At 46.0% G+C, this 15,954-nt stretch overlaps 1 protein-coding gene across 1 annotated transcript in view; it reads left to right on the forward strand.

Annotated features, from left to right (window-relative positions):
- LOC129838155 (neural-cadherin-like) overlaps positions 1-15,954 on the forward strand; it is a 134,650-nt gene that overhangs the window by 91,681 nt on the left and 27,015 nt on the right. Inside the window, exons 13-16 of the mRNA XM_055904914.1 lie at positions 10,236-10,485; positions 11,381-11,508; positions 11,662-11,848; positions 12,634-12,777. Of these exons, the coding sequence (XP_055760889.1) occupies positions 10,236-10,485; positions 11,381-11,508; positions 11,662-11,848; positions 12,634-12,777 (709 nt within the window). The remainder of the gene's footprint in view (positions 1-10,235; positions 10,486-11,380; positions 11,509-11,661; positions 11,849-12,633; positions 12,778-15,954) is intronic.

Here is a 15,954-nt window from a genome sequence, read left to right on the forward strand (position 1 = left end):
CTCTTACCCCCGCCGCCTCCCTCCCAGTGCTTCTCCTCTTACCCCCGCCGCCTCCCTCCCAGTGCTTCTCCTCTTACCCCCGCCGCCTCCCTCCCAGTGCTTCTCCTCTTACCCCCGCCGCCTCCCTCCCAGTGCTTCTCCTCTTACCCCCGCCGCCTCCCTCCCAGTGCTTCTCCTCTTACCCCCGCCGCCTCCCTCCCAGTGCTTCTCCTCTTACCCCCGCCGCCTCCCTCCCAGTGCTTCTCCTCTTACCCCCGCCGCCTCCCTCCCAGTGCTTCTCCTCTTACCCCTGCTGCCATCCATGCCCTTCTTCATTTTGCACACGATTCAAAAGTATGCTACAAATGTTAAATGTAATGTTAGAAGATTTCCCCTGATAGTGTTTCCTTTAATAGTCGTGAGTCAGTTTTTGAAAAGGAGAGGGCGGGGGACGTATTGACGCTACTTTCGCCAAAATCATGTTCATTCACTCGCTTTGCTTCGCTTGTCGTTTTTGATAACCTGTTTTTAAATATGCTCCCGGGCCTCTTTTTTTGACAACACCGAATTAGAATTGATCCCTCTATGGCAGGAGATGGCAGAAACGCAACGAGCCACCCGGTATCTGTGTCAGCGTCGACACGGGAGACAAAGGGAGCGAGGAGAGGAAAGATGATAAAATTATACACCCTGTTAAGACTCTACAATGGTCTCTTATTGCCTCGGACCACGCAACAGAGGGAGACGCTTAATTACTGTATTCATCTCCTGACAGCTCAGCTCGCGTCCCCACAGCTTCACTGGGAGAAAGAGAGAGAGAGAGAGAGAGAGAGAGAGAGAGAGAGAGAGAGAGAGAGAGAGAGAGAGAGAGCGAAGGAGAGACAGCGAGGGAGAGAGAGAGAGAGCGAGAGAGAGAGAGAGAGAGAGAGAGGGACAGAAAGAGCGAGATAGAGAGAGAGAGAGGGACAGAAAGAGAGAGCGAGAGTGAGAGAAAGAGAGAGAGAGAGAGAGAGAGAGAGAGAGAGAGAGAGAGAGAGAGAGAGAGAGAGAGAGAGAGAGAGAGAGAGAGAGATAGTAGAAAATGAATGCCACTCTAATCCACTAGAGGCTCAAAGTCAAAAATATTAACACAGACGTCTCCCTCAAAGCAGTTGTTCCGTGGAATTGGAAAATAGGAAAGGCTATGTCACGTTCTCTCATTCTTTCTCTTTCACAGTTTCTCTCTCTGGAACCTGTTGGTCCATAGCCAGATGACCTTCAGGTCTCCCTCTCAGTCTTTCTCTCCTTATCTCTCTTTCTTTGTCTCTCTCTGTCTCTCCATGTCCCTCCCTGGAACCCCTCTCTTGAACCCCTCTCTGGAACCGGTTGGTCGATGGCCAAAACTCATTTTTTCCCCACCTCCACCCCCTTCCTCTTCGTTGGTTCGTTCCGCCACCGAGGCGGCATTATTGCGGCTATGTAGATTGTTGTTTTAAATTTAGCAGGGCTAATATGATCTGTTAATTACATTGTTGCCAGGGATGAGAGACACGGATGCGGGGAGAAATCTCCATATCAATGAGGCCCTTCTCCTGTGGAGAGCCAGTAGGATGGGTCCTTTTGTCTCATCAGCGCTGTCAACGCACTTTCCTCCTCAGGCCTCTTTTTTGGTGTTGAGGATGTGTGGGGGTTGTTTTTGGGTCTCTTTTTGAAGTGGAGTGATGGAGCAGGAGGAGAGTGCCGTGTTGTTTACATACCCTGGGCTTATTCATTGGGGGGTGCAGCCTGTCAAAGATAGATCTGACACAATTCTTTGATGTGCTAAACACACATACATACTAGAAGTCACCCACTGCAATACACAAGGAATATGCAGCAGGTGAAAGGTTGACGACTGAACACGAACACAACCCTTTCTCTACACCAAGACATGCTCAAGGCCAACCATTTAGCGTGACAGCAGTGGAGCTAATGCTACGCTAGGCCAGGCTAAGCTAGGCTACGTCTCTGATTAGAACTCTCATTAGAACTATGTCCGTGCCGCCTCAGCTTTAGGCTTGGTGCATTGTGCCATTGAGACGACTTGCTAGGCACCTCTGAACTGATATGAACATGAAAATATGGGAGATGATTCTAGTAAATGTTGGATGCATGTTGACATCTTATGGTCAAGCTTATGAGCCCTTTATAATGTTGTTCATGGATGCATGATGGCCTAGTTGGTACCATTCATGAGAACTTTATTGATGGCCACATTGACCCCATAAAGGTAAACTATTACTGTCTCCTCTGACTTGTCCAGTGACTGTGCATGTGCCAAAGGCCAGTCCCAATGGGGCTCTGCATGTGGTCTCGTATGTCTTCGCTAGTAGAAGAACACGCACCACTTTCCCTAGAGATCACAGAGCCCTGTATGAAAGGGTAGTGCTCTTCTGCTCTCAGCCTTTCTCTTCATTGATTTCTCTCTGCTTCTTTCTTTATATCTTTCCTCTCTTCTCTCCTCTGTCTCTCTCCCCCTCCCTCATCCAAACTCTTTCAGGAAGCTCCATAAGTTGGTGTAATGGTCCACTATAGTCTCGGTAGTGTGGTGGGCTCAATAGGTTTACTAATGGTGGTTAACGGCAGCCTCTGATTGGCTAGACAGATAATATTGCCTTTTATAAAAGCTTTCAAGATAACAGCTGCCAGGAGTTACCATGGTAGTCACTGGCCTTTTAATGGAGAAAACTTTCAACACTTCCAACCGTTAGTGGAGGATCGTTATTAGCCAGAGAACTTGTTCACTTTCTCTCTTTTTTTCTTCTGCTCTCTCTCTCTTTTCATTTACAAACTCTCTTTATCTACACTCCCCCTCTCTTTTTCTCTCCCTCTCTCTTTCTCTCCCTCTCTTTCTCTCCCTCTCACACTCTACAATGTCTCTCTGTACTAATATAACTTGAACAACAAAGCACTTCACAACAATTACAGAGTCTTTTTCCTCTCTCTCTCTCTCTCCACTCTAAGTACAGTATTTACTCCCTGGTGTGGAGTAACTGTAGCAACTGACTGTTAAAATCTGTTCTGTGCTTTGGGAGCCTTCACAGTAATTCATCCTTAGAACTCTAAATACAAATTAGGCTTGTTAAACAGTATAATGCATTCATTAGCATCCCTGAGTTGCCTTGTTGTGTTACCGAGTGCCTCTATTCATCTACCCCACTATCAATTTTTTCTCTCTTTCCCTCTCGCCTCCCTCCTCCATCCATCTATCTATCTATCTCTCCGCCTCCCTAATTAAGCATTTAAATATCGAGCCTCTCATTGTGGAATTATCTCAAGGAACAATAATTAGCAAATTTCCAAACGCGGTAATTGCAACCTTGAGGAAGTAATTAAGGGGCCTTGTTCTTTAGCACGCCAGCGAGATAATGGGGTATCATTCCCATCATGCTCCTGTTCCAGGGTTCGCCCCTGTAAACTGAGGAGGGGAGGCCCAGTGCGTGAGGGGTCTTTAATAAGGTGGAATACAAGAGGTTGGACAAGTTTTGTATTTTCTCAGCAGATAATCAAAATCAATTATTGAAGCTAAACTCATGCTGGCATGAATATTTCAACACAACAAGGCTTTTGAAGCATAAAAGTGAATTATTTTTTTGCTAGAAGCTGAGGTAGTTGGGAAGTTGGGGGTCCACAGGGGCACCTCTGGGGTCTCGCTAACGCACTAGCTCGCTACCGGAGAAAGAGAGAGAGCGCCCTCCTCCACTGAGTCGGAAAGGAAAGTCTGAGAGCTTTTCGCTGTTGCGTTATCTTCAGGTGTTCTCCCTGACTCTCTCTTTCTTTCTCTTTAGCTCTACCCAAGCATAGTGAGTCATGGACATACAGTACAACAATGCTACTTTCAATGTTCTCCCTTCCAATGCTTTTCCTCTTATGTTATTGCAATTTCATAATGGGTAACAATGGGTTTTGGTGTTGCTCAACAGATAGAAATATTATTTTGTTTTTGTTGTGCTGTTAGTTTTCAACCTGACATCCAGGATAGTTTTTCAGACAGTGGCTCACTCAGACAGTAGCTCAGTCAGACAGTGGCTCACTCAGACAGTAGCTCAGTCAGACAGTGGCTCACTCAGACAATGGCTCACTCAGACAATGGCTCACTCAGACAGTGGCTCACTCAGACAATGGCTCACTCAGACAATGGCTCACTCAGACAGTGGCTCACTCAGACAATGGCTCACTCAGACAGTGGCTCACTCAGACAGTGGCTCAGTCAGACAGTGGCTCACTCAGACAGTGGCTCACTCAGACAGTGGCTCAGTCAGACAGTGGCTCACTCAGACAGTGGCTCACTCAGACAGTAGCTCAGTCAGACAGTGGCTCACTCAGACAGTGGCTCACTCAGACAGTAGCTCAGTCAGACAGTGGCTCAGTCAGACAGTGGCTCAGTCAGACAGTGGCTCACTCAGACAGTAGCTCAGTCAGACAGTGGCTCACTCAGACAGTGGCTCACTCAGACAGTGGCTCACTCAGACAGTAGCTCAGTCAGACAGTAGCTCAGTCAGACAGTGGCTCAGTCAGACAGTGGCTCAATCAGACAGTGGCTCACTCAGACAGTAGCTCAGTCAGACAGTAGCTCAGTCAGACAGTGGCTCACTCAGACAGTGGCTCACTCAGACAGTAGCTCAGTCAGACAGTAGCTCAGTCAGACAGTGGCTCACTCAGACAGTAGCTCACTCAGACAGTGGCTCACTCAGACAGTGGCTCACTCAGACAGTGGCTCACTCAGACATTGGCTCACTCAGACAGTAGCTCAGTCAGACAATGGCTCACTCAGACAGTAGCTCAGTCAGACAGTGGCTCACTCAGACAGTAGCTCAGTCAGACAGTGGCTCAGTCAGACAGTGGCTCAGTCAGACAGTGGCTCACTCAGACAGTGGCTCACTCAGACAGTAGCTCAGTCAGACAGTGGCTCAGTCTTGCATGTCCACATAATCACTTCAAAAGTTCAAATCTATCCGGTGCCATTTTGATTTTCAAATTTTCCATTGTTGGTTGGAGTCCAAGAATAGTGCCTGGTTACACCCCAGTCAGTCAATTTTTTTTTATTTTTTTTTATTTAACCTTTATTTAACCAGGTAGGCAAGTTGAGAACACGTTCTCATTTACAATTGCGACCTGGCCAAGATAAAGCAAAGCAGTTCGACACATACAACAACACAGAGTTACACATGGAGTAAAACAAACATACATAATACAGTAGAAAAATAAGTCTATATACAATATGAGCAAGTGAGGTGAGATAAGGGAGGTGAAGGCAAACAAAATATATATATATAAATAAATAAAAATATAATAAAAATAAATAAAAAAAGGCCATGGTGGCGAAGTAAATACAATAACACTGGAATGGTTGGTTTGCAATGGAAGAATGTGCAAAGTAGAGATAGAAATAATGGGGTGCAAAGGAGCAAAATAAATAAATGAATACAGTAGGTAAAGAGGTAGTTGTTTGGGCTAAATTATAGATGGGCTATGTACAGGTTCAGTAATCTATGAGCTGCTCTGACAGCTGGTGCTTAAAGCTAGTGAGGGAGATAAGTGTTTCCAGTTTCAGAGATTTTTGTAGTTCGTTCCAGTCATTGGCAGCAGAGGACTGGAAGGAGAGTCGACCAAAGAAAGAATTGGTTTTGGGGGTGACCAGAGAGATATACCTGCTGGAGCGCGTGCTACAGGTGGGTGCTGCTATGGTGACCAGCGAGCTGAGATAAGGGGGGACTTTACCTAGCAGGGTCTTGTAGATGACCTGGAGCCAGTGGGTTTGGCGACGAGTATGAAGCGAGGGCCAGCCAACGAGAGTGTACAGGTCGCAGTGGTGAGTAGTATATGGGGCTTTGGTGACAAAACGGATGGCACTGTGATAGACTGCATCCAATTTAATGAGTAGGGTATTGGAGGCTATTTTGTAAATGACATCACCGAAGTCGAGGATTGGTAGGATGTTCAGTTTTACAAGGGTATGTTTGGCAGCATGAGTGAAGGATGCTTTGTTGCGGAATAGGAAGCCAATTCTAGATTTAACTTTGGATTGGAGATGTTTGATGTGAGTCTGGAAGCAGAGTTTACAGTCTAACCAGACACCTAGGTATTTGTTGTTGTCCACATATTCTAAGTCAGAGCCGTCCAGAGTAGTGATGTTGGACAGGCGGGCAGTTGCAGGCAGCGATCGGTTGAAGAGCATGCATTTAGTTTTACTTGTAGAGCAATTGGAGGCCACGGAAGGAGAGTTGTATGGCATTGAAGCTCGCCTGGAGGGTTGTTAACACAGTGTCCAAAGAAGGGCCAGAAGTATACAGAATAGTGTTGTCTGCGTAGAGGTGGATCAGAGACTCACCAGCAGCAAGAGCGACATCATTGATGTATACAGAGAAGAGAGTCGGTCCAAGAATTGAACCCTGTGGCACCCTCATAGAGACTGCCAGAGGCCCGGACAACAGACCCTCCGATTTGACACACTGAACTCTATCAGAGAAGTAGTTGGTGAACCAGGCGAGGCAATCATTAGAGAAACCAAGGCTGTCGAGTCAGCCGATGAGGATATGGTGATTGACAGAGTCAAAAGCCTTGGCCAGGTCAATGAATACGGCTGCACAGTATTGTTTCCTATCGATGGCGGTTAAGATATCGTTTAGGACCTTGAGCGTGGCTGAGGTGCACCCATGACCAGCTCTGAAACCAGATTGCATAGCGGAGAAGGTATGGTGGGATTCGAAATGGTCGGTAATCTGTTTGTTGACTTGGCTTTCAAAGACCTTAGAAAGGCAGAGTAGGATAGATATAGGTCTGTAGCAGTTTGGGTCAAGAGTGTCTCCCCCTTTGAAGAAGGGGATGACCGCAGCTGCTTTCCAATCTTTGGGAATCTCAGACGACACGAAAGAGAAGGCTAGTAATAGGGGTGGCAACAATTTCAGCAGATAACTTTAGAAAGAAAGGGTCCAGATTATCTAGCCCGGCTGATTTGTAGGGGTCCAGATTTTGCAGCTCTTTCAGAACATCAGCTGACTGGATTTGGAAGAAGGAGAAATGGGGAAGGCTTGGGCGAGTAGCTGTGGGGGGTGCAGTGCTGTTGACTGGGCTAGGGGTAGACAGGTGGAAAGCATGGCCAGCCGTAGAAAAATGCTTATTGAAATTCTCAATTATAGTGGGTTTGTCGGTGGTGACAGTGTTTCCTATCTTCAGTGCAGTGGGCAGCTGGGAGGAGATGTTCTTATTCTCCATGGACTTTACAGTGTCCCAGAACTTTTTTGAGTTTGTGTTGCAGGAAGCAAATTTCTGCTTGAAAAAGCTAGCCTTGGCTTTTCTAACTGCCTGTGTATATTGGTTTCTAGCTTCCCTGAAAAGTTGCATATCACGGGGGCTGTTCGATGTTAATGCAGAACGCCATAGGATGTTTTTGTGTTGGTTAAGGGCAGTCAGGTCTGGAGAGAACCAAGGGCTATATCTGTTCCTGGTTCTAAATTTCTTGAATGGGGCATGCTTATTTAAGATAGTGAGGAAGGCATTTTTTTTAAATAACCAGGCATCCTCTACTGACGGGATGAGATCAATATCCTTCCAGGATACCCCCGCCAGGTCGATTAGAAAGGCCTGCTCGCTGAAGTGTTCCAGGGAGCGTTTGACAGTGATGAGTGGATGTCGTTTGACCGCTGACCCATTACGGATGCAGGCAATGAGGCAGTGATCGCTGAGATCCTGGTTGAAAACAGCAGAGGTGTATTTAGAGGGCAAGTTTGTTAGGATGATATCTATGAGGGTGCCCGTGTTTACGGCTTTGGGGTGGTACCTGGTAGGTTCATTGATAATTTGTGTGAGATTGAGGGCATCAAGCTTAGATTGTAGGATGGCTGGGGTGTTAAGCATGTTCCAATTTAGGTCGCCTAGCAGCACGAGCTCTGAAGATAGATGGGGGGCAATCAGTTCACATATGGTGCACGAGCCACCTCGTGCGTTACCGTCTGTATATTAGTGGGGTTCCGTGTGGTAGAGGGGATCAATCCAATTGGCAAAAATAAATATAGTTATAGTGACCCAGGAAAAATTGTCCGATAGACTTATTCAGATAGCAGCCGATAAGACAGCTAACGATTAGCGGGCCCCAGATGAGCGTTCAGGTAACGTCGCGACGAAAGTGCCAGTTGGATAACTCCCTTGGGCAGATAACGTTGGTAGTCAATCGTGAAGGCCCGGTGGGGCTCCGCATTGGCAGTAAAACGGGTCCGGATAGGTGATTGTAGCCCAGGAGTGGCTGATGGAACTCTTCAGCTGGCTAGCTCCGGAATAATTTATGTTTGCTCCGGGATCGACGTAAGCCAATAGACACACGGTTTGCAGCTAGCTAGCTGCGAAATCAAGGTGTAAATGAGAAGATTGAATGCCTTTGTTTGCCAGACTTGGACTCAAAGGCTACCATTCCATTACAGCACTCTCTGCTGTAATCTGTCATTCTTATGCATCCGAAATGGACGATTTGCAAATGTAGACAGCCATGTCAGAATACTGGACATTTGAAGAATCTCAGAATCTTCAGTAGTGTAGATATGGTGAATTTGAAGAGTTAGTGTGTGTGTGTGTGTGTGTGTGTGTGTGTGTGTGTGTGTGTGTGTGTGTGTGTGTGTGTGTGTGTGTGTGTGTGTGTGTGTGTGTGTGTGTGTGTGTGTGTGTGTGTGTGTGTGTGTGTGTGTGTGTGTGTGTGTGTGTGTGTGTGTGTGTGTGTGTGTAGGGCCTCTGCTGGATCTAAGCAGAATGAGTGGTGAAGTGAGGTTCATTCGGCCATGGTTAATGTAATCCTTCCCTGTCAAGGTTGTGACTCTGTGGCTGTGTGGCAGGGAAAGGACAACATGGGCCTTAAAAGCTCTAGTGTACTGTACACACACGCACACACACACACCGCACTCAAGTGCGCACACACAGATACATACACACACACACACACACACAACCACAGCACAGCACCACACACACAGCATCATTGTGGCAGGACAAGTGGCAAAGAGAACATGGGTCTTAAAAGCTCCATGTGCTTCCTGCTTTTATAGGTCAGACCATTTTGCTGTAGGGCACTACACATGAGCACACACACACCAACACACACATTCACCTGCACACACACACATTCACAGTCAGGCACACACTGTAGATTCCCGAATAACACCCCTCTTAAAACTTTCTCATGGTTCGCTAGTATCCTTGCCCATAGATGGTTTACACCATTATTTTGACATGTTTGGACAAGAGCTACAACTATGAATTCTTGAACACACTTAAACATACTATGCTTGAAATGGTGTGCTTACTCCATAGTGTCATCTATTTAATAAATGCTCTCATTTATGGAGTTTGTTTGGCGGAACCCTAGAAGTAACAAATGATTTGGTGCCAGACAGCGTGCAGCTGTGACCCATAATGGAGTCCTCAGAACAATGAGAATCCTGCCTGTTGTCCCTGTGAGTGTAGGATGGCGTCCATGCAACCGCCCCATATGTTTCATACAGAGAAGGAAATAAAACATTCTAACACCTGACCTCCATACTGGTATAAATAGGAAGGGGGGGCATCAATAAGCGTGACACCATGTCTGTGAAATCCCATTGATGGGCTCCCTCTGTACCCAGGTATGCGCGGCAGCGATATACTTCCCCATATCATTTCCTGTCACTTTGGTTTTCTCTGCCACGGTTCCTGGAAAAGAGAGAGTGGGAGCGTTGTGAAAACCATGCAGCCTTCATTTAGAAGCAGATAGTCTGGTGTTTCCAGTGGAAAGTGTCTCCATAAAGTGTTCACATCAGTTCAATAGGAACTTTGATGGATTAGACTTGGAGTGTCTCCAAAGTATTCCTGACGTGGAGTCAGCAGTAGGGAGACGTTTGTGCTGATTTTAGATGGGCCCACTCACTAATAATGCAAATTATCTTTAGGGAGCTTTTGCCAAAGCCAGCTCCGTTTGTTAGTCATTGGCTCTTTTTCAGTAATTACCCTCCGAGATAAAAAAAAAAAAAAATTATGGGACATTACAGCATGTCCAAGCAGGTTCCTCCTAGTTTTCTGTGTTGTACTTCAGGAACACACACTGGTACTCAAATGAACCTGCACAGACAAAAGACACTCACTCTGTTAAGACATTCATATGAACACACACACACACACACTCATTCACTCTGTTCAGACATGCATATACACTTGCATATATATCCACCTCCCTATCCTTTCACTAATGATGTCATATCCTGCTTCCTCTCCTCCAGACTATCAAGGCCACCTCGCCGCTGGGTGACCCTAGAGTGACCTATAACCTTGAGGAGGGTCAGGTGCCGGAGACCAACATGCCTGTCCGCTACTACATCAAACCCAACAGGGCTGATGGCTCTGCATCCATACTGGTGGCTGAACCTCTGGACTATGAGACCACGCGCTTCTTCACACTAAGGGTCAGAGTGCAGAACGTAGCTGCTGTTCCACTGGCCTCTTTTACTACCGTCTACGTCAATGTTACAGGTAGGAGGATTTAACAGTGTGTATAGTGTACACTCTTAGATTTTAACAGTGTGTATAGTAGTGTGAACGCTGGATACATTTACTCCTGAGGCATGCAACTTATGGAAACTACTGTGGTCCTCTGTAGCTCATTTGATAGAGCATGGTGCTTGTACTGACAGGGTTGTGGGTTCAATTCCTGGGGCCTGTAAAATGTATGCACTCATGACTGAAAGTTGCCTTGGATAAAAGTGTCTGCTAAATGGATTATATTATATGTGCAATACCTTGGCCATACCTTTTCATCTTGGGTCATGACCTTGCTGGAAGGAAGTGAGTTTTTATGAGGAAAAGAGAGAGAGAAGACAGCAAGCAGGCTTGAGCAGTAGAGTTCAGTGAAGGGCTTTCCAACACAACATAAATACTTGAAGCTCCAGCTCAGTTAATGAAGGAGGGAGGCTGAGAGGAGGAAGAGAGGAGATTGAAAGGTAATGACAGGGAAGATGTAGTCCCTCGACGCCCGTTGGAGGAAGGTGTAATCAGCTAGCGACAGAACACTAGCAGCTAAAATGACTGCTTGTTTAGCGACGACTCATACCACATGCGCCAGTGAAGGAAGCAGGAACATATATCAAGCTCTAATAGCGTAAAGAAAAGAGGGTATTCTTGTCTGACTTTGTCAATAATTGTATTTTTGGGGCGTTTAGGGAAATCACAAATGTTCCTCATCTCATGGATATCTAGAGAGTAGTCTTAAAACCTGGAAAGTCAGTGACCTAAGAGTTGGGTTTGTCTACTTAGCATTAGCATTGTTGAGGTCAAATCAATAGGAGTGGTAGGACCTCTGTTAGTATGCTCTTAATAGAATGTATCACCTCCCTAAGCCTGACCTCTGGCCTGTCTCTCCTATCTCCAGATGTAAACGACAACGTCCCCTTCTTCCTGTCCTCCACCTACGAGGCTACCGTTCCAGAGGGGGCAGAGATCGGAACATCGGTGGTTCAGGTTTCTGCTACGGACCTCGATTCAGGCCTCCATGGAATGGTGAGGACCCCTGCGGACTCTATTGCGAATGACTACATTTCCCACAATCACTTGATTTTCTTATAATTTCAAATGAGAATAATTCAACAGATACACAATATTGTATGTCATTTTGTCCTGATATTGCATTAACGTTTCGATCTTTGTCTACAGATAAACTATGTGATCTTGAAGGATGAGAGTGGAGACTCTCAGTACTTCAGTATTAACTCCTACACTGGGGTCGTACACACCCGCGCCTCGTTTGACCGTGAGCAGAAAGGTTCCTACCTCATAGAGGTCCAGTCTCAGGACAGCTCCGAGTCAGCCAGGCCTGGACAGCAGGGCCAGCCCAACACTGGTGGGTATCTCACATAGCTACACTCCTATGCATACACACATGTCTGCAGTCCATACACGGGCACACCTATCCAGACAGGGAATCTCTGAGTATCATACTCTCTCATAATAGGTAGCTCTGTCCCCTTACCCACCCTATCCTCCATCAACCCCCCCATTACCTAACCAGTCAATAACACATCAGTCGTTTTCTAACCAGGCAGTAACAGGAACAAACACAGAAACACAAACACACACAAACACACACACACACAAACACACACAAACACACACATACACACACACACACACACACACACACCAGCTGGCTCTATCCCTGTTATTAGAGCATGAACTTCATTCATTAAGACGTCGTTAGCGATGCGCTAATGGAACGAGCTAATGGCTAATCTGGGTTTTGGGTCAATAATGACCCGCACACAGAGGTACAGCAAAAGAACAGTGATGCTACAATCATCCCACCAACACACTGTTTGTTCAAGCCATCAAGGTCCCGCTAGAGTTCATATGGAAATGACTAGCTAATGCACATTATTCTCCCTTTAGCCCCTGTTGGTATTACACTGCTGTGTTCCGTGAGGTTAGATGGTTAATGCTTCTGTTTTCTCTTGCCAGGTGTGATACTTAGAGTAATGTACTCTCTTTTTAATGTCTTTGGTCCACATAGACCAAGCCAATGTAATTTGATGTCAGAGTACTATACATTAGTGTTGCTCTCTAGGTCCATGCTTCAATTTGGATTGGTTGTTAGTCCTGAGTAAAGATCCCTCTCATTGGTTCACACAGACACGGCCTACGTACGGATCCTTGTGACAGACGTCAACGACAACGCTCCGGCTTTCGCCCAATCGGTGTACGAGGTTAGCGTGGAGGAAGACAAGGAGGTGGGCTTCGTCCTCATCACCGTGACGGCCAATGATGAAGATGAAGGTGAGGCACATTGGGCTTGGTCTCAATGTGGGGAGGGGTCAATCAGTCAACCTGGGTTTAGAATTTTTTGTTGTTGAAAAAAATTGCGCTCACAATGATAAGTTAATAAATAAAGTTACTGCTGCTAGTTTCCTGGGACGTAGTTATAACATTATTTGGACAGCACTGTTTATAATTCTAATGTTTACTCCCATGGAAGATTATCTTTCATCTTTACAAAGGCCTTGGCAGATACAAGTCTGAAGACACCCGAACATAACAATTGAGAATTGAATGTAAGCACAATGTCAGTCCACTGAGTCCAGTAGTCATAATGTCTTTGTTGAAGTGCCTGATAGTCACTGAGTCCAGTAGTCATAATGTCTTTGTTGAAGTGCCTGATAGTCACTGAGTCCAGTAGTCATAATGTCTTTGTTGAAGTGCCTGATAGTCACTGAGTCCAGTAGTCATAATGTCTTTGTTGAAGTGCCTGATAGTCATAAAGGATTTGGGCTCTAGTGGTACAGTGTGTGTTTATCCAGGTGTCGCTTTTCCTACTTGTCTGTTCAACTCTGCCTCTCGACTGTAATGGAATCACTCACTCTCCCCCTGTCACTTCCCTCTGGGCTTATGAATTCCTGTCAATATCAAGTTGAATGTTCTGTTGATGCTTTGACAGGCTCCACAGAGATTAAGAAAAGTATAGGAGGTATATTTATGTAAAGAATACTCTCTGTCTTTCTCTCTCCGTCTCTGACTCCCACTCTGTCACTCTCTCTCTATTCCTCTCATTTTCTGTCAGAGCGTGTTAGCAAATCTCTGTGGTGAATGTGGGAGGTGTGGATGCGGCCCCCCGAGGTACTCATTTGATGTTTGTCTCTTTGTTTTTGTTTGTCCCTCGTCTCTCCTCCTCTGAAAATTAATAAATAAGAAAAACAGTGTGCCGTCTTAATGACAACGGTAAATCCTTTGTGGGAGTAGATGTCGATCGTTGTTTTGGTGGAAATGTCACCTTCCATGATGCTAACGCAGGTGTTGAAATGACATCTGATTTAATGGGCTGCTACATTACATTTAAAGAGTTAGTAAATGACTAAGACGAGAAGTGGGGGCACCATCTTGAATTTAGGGTTTGTTTTTGTTTTTCCTTTCCAATGTTCAGTTGAATTTGCAACTGTCTTGGCTCTGCTTTTTATCCCTCTTCAGACACCCCTAGCCTGATCCCTTGGCGGATTTGTAAAAGTATACAGGCCAAAAAGACACTGAGGCAGAATTAAGAAGTGCTAAGATAGCAAACTAACCGCAAACAACAACTATAATTCCCTCCCAAATGCTCCGGCTTATCCCGCCACCGCTCTGTAGACTTTACCCATATTCGCCGTCTCAACAATGTGTCCCTCTGGTAATTAGGGGAAACGTCTCTCTCAACGGAGAGACAGGAGTGAGTGGAATAAACTGCAGTGGTGGCCATTTTGTCTCCCCCTGGCCTCCCACGCAGGTGTCCAAGCAGGGAGATGATCTGTATTAGAGGGGAGATTAGCTGTAAAACATGACACGATCCCTGGCTAAGCGCTAGCCTTGCTGAGCAGGCAGGTCTTGAGGGGAGGTTTGAGCTCAGCCACTCCTGGCTATGCTTGTGGTGGTGGAAGTAGGGTTGATGTCTGCCTGTGTAGTCTAGTCTCTCATCTCGTGGTGTTTCATCTCAGATGCTCTCGTCTCATTTCTCATATCTCAGATCTGCTAATTTTGTGTCTCTCCTTTCCTTCCCTCTCTTGCAGCTTTCCTGGCTCATCTCTGGTCTTTCCACTGCTCTCTCTCTCTCTCTCAATTCAATTCAATTCAATTCAAGGGGCTTTATTGGCATGGGAAACATGTATTAACATTGCCAAAGCAAGTGAGGTAGATATTATACAAAAGTGAAATAAACAATACAAATTAACAGTAAACATTACACATACAGAAGTTTCAAAACAATAAAGACATTACAAATGTTATATTATATATATACAGTGTTGTAACAATGTACAAATGGTTAAAGCTGTCACGACTTCTACCGAAGATAGCCCCTCTCCCATTCAGGCGGCGCTAGGCGTCGCCGGTTTACTAGCCGCCACCGATCCCTTTTTCCTTTTCTGTTTTTTTTGTCTGTGTTCATTTTCACACCTGGTTTCAATTGCGTTTATTTCTGTGTGTATATAGGGTACTTGTTTCCTGCCTTATTTCGTGCGGGATTAAGCTTGTGGGGGTTTTGCGCTCATTGATCGTTGATATTTCTGGTTCTCGTATTTACGCACGTGTAGTTTATTTTTCGGAACTGAGTTTGTTCCTCTGCGTTTGACACGAGTTTCTGTTTTGTTTTCACTGATCTGCTCTATGAACTGTGAGACCTTATATAGAGGGATCTGTGCCATTTTTGTATTGGTGGACTATATATATATTAAACACGCTTCTCAGTATCCCTGCTCTCCTGCGCCTGACTCCTACACCTCTCACCAAGAAGCACCTTATCACAAAAGCACACAAGTTAAAATAAATAAGCATAAATATGGGTTGTATTTACAATGGTGTTTGTTCTTCACTGGTTGCCCTTTTCTTGTGGCAACAGGTCACAAATCTTGCTGCTGTGATGGCACACTGTGGAATTTCTCCCAGTAGATATGGGAGTTTATCAAAATTGGATTTGTTTTCAAATTCTTTTTATTATTTTTTATTATTTTTTTAAAAATACATTTTATCCCCTTTTCACCCCAATTTTTCGTGGTATCCAATCGCTAGTAATTACTATCTTGTCTCATCGCTACAACTCCCGTACGGGCTCGGGAGAGACGAAGGTCGAAAGCCATGCGTCCTCCGAAGCACAACCCAACCAGCCGTACTGCTTCTTAACACAGCGCGCCTCCAACCCGGAAGCCAGCCGCACCAATGTGTCGGAGGAAACACCGTGCACCTGGCCCCCTTGGTTAGCGCGCACTGGGCCCAGCCCGCCACAGGAGTCACTGGAGCGCGATGAGACAAGGAAATCCCTACCGGCCAAACCCTCCCTAACCCGACGACGCTAGCCCAATTGTGCGTCGCCCCACGGACCTCCCGGTCGCGGCCGGCTGCGACAGAGCCTGGGGGCGAACCCAGAGACTCTGGTGGCGCAGTTAGCACTGCGATGCAGTGCTCTAGACCACTGCGCCACCCGGGAGGCCCGTT

This window comes from Salvelinus fontinalis, chromosome 38 (genome assembly GCF_029448725.1).
Source record: "Salvelinus fontinalis isolate EN_2023a chromosome 38, ASM2944872v1, whole genome shotgun sequence".
Classification (NCBI taxonomy): domain Eukaryota; kingdom Metazoa; phylum Chordata; class Actinopteri; order Salmoniformes; family Salmonidae; genus Salvelinus; species Salvelinus fontinalis.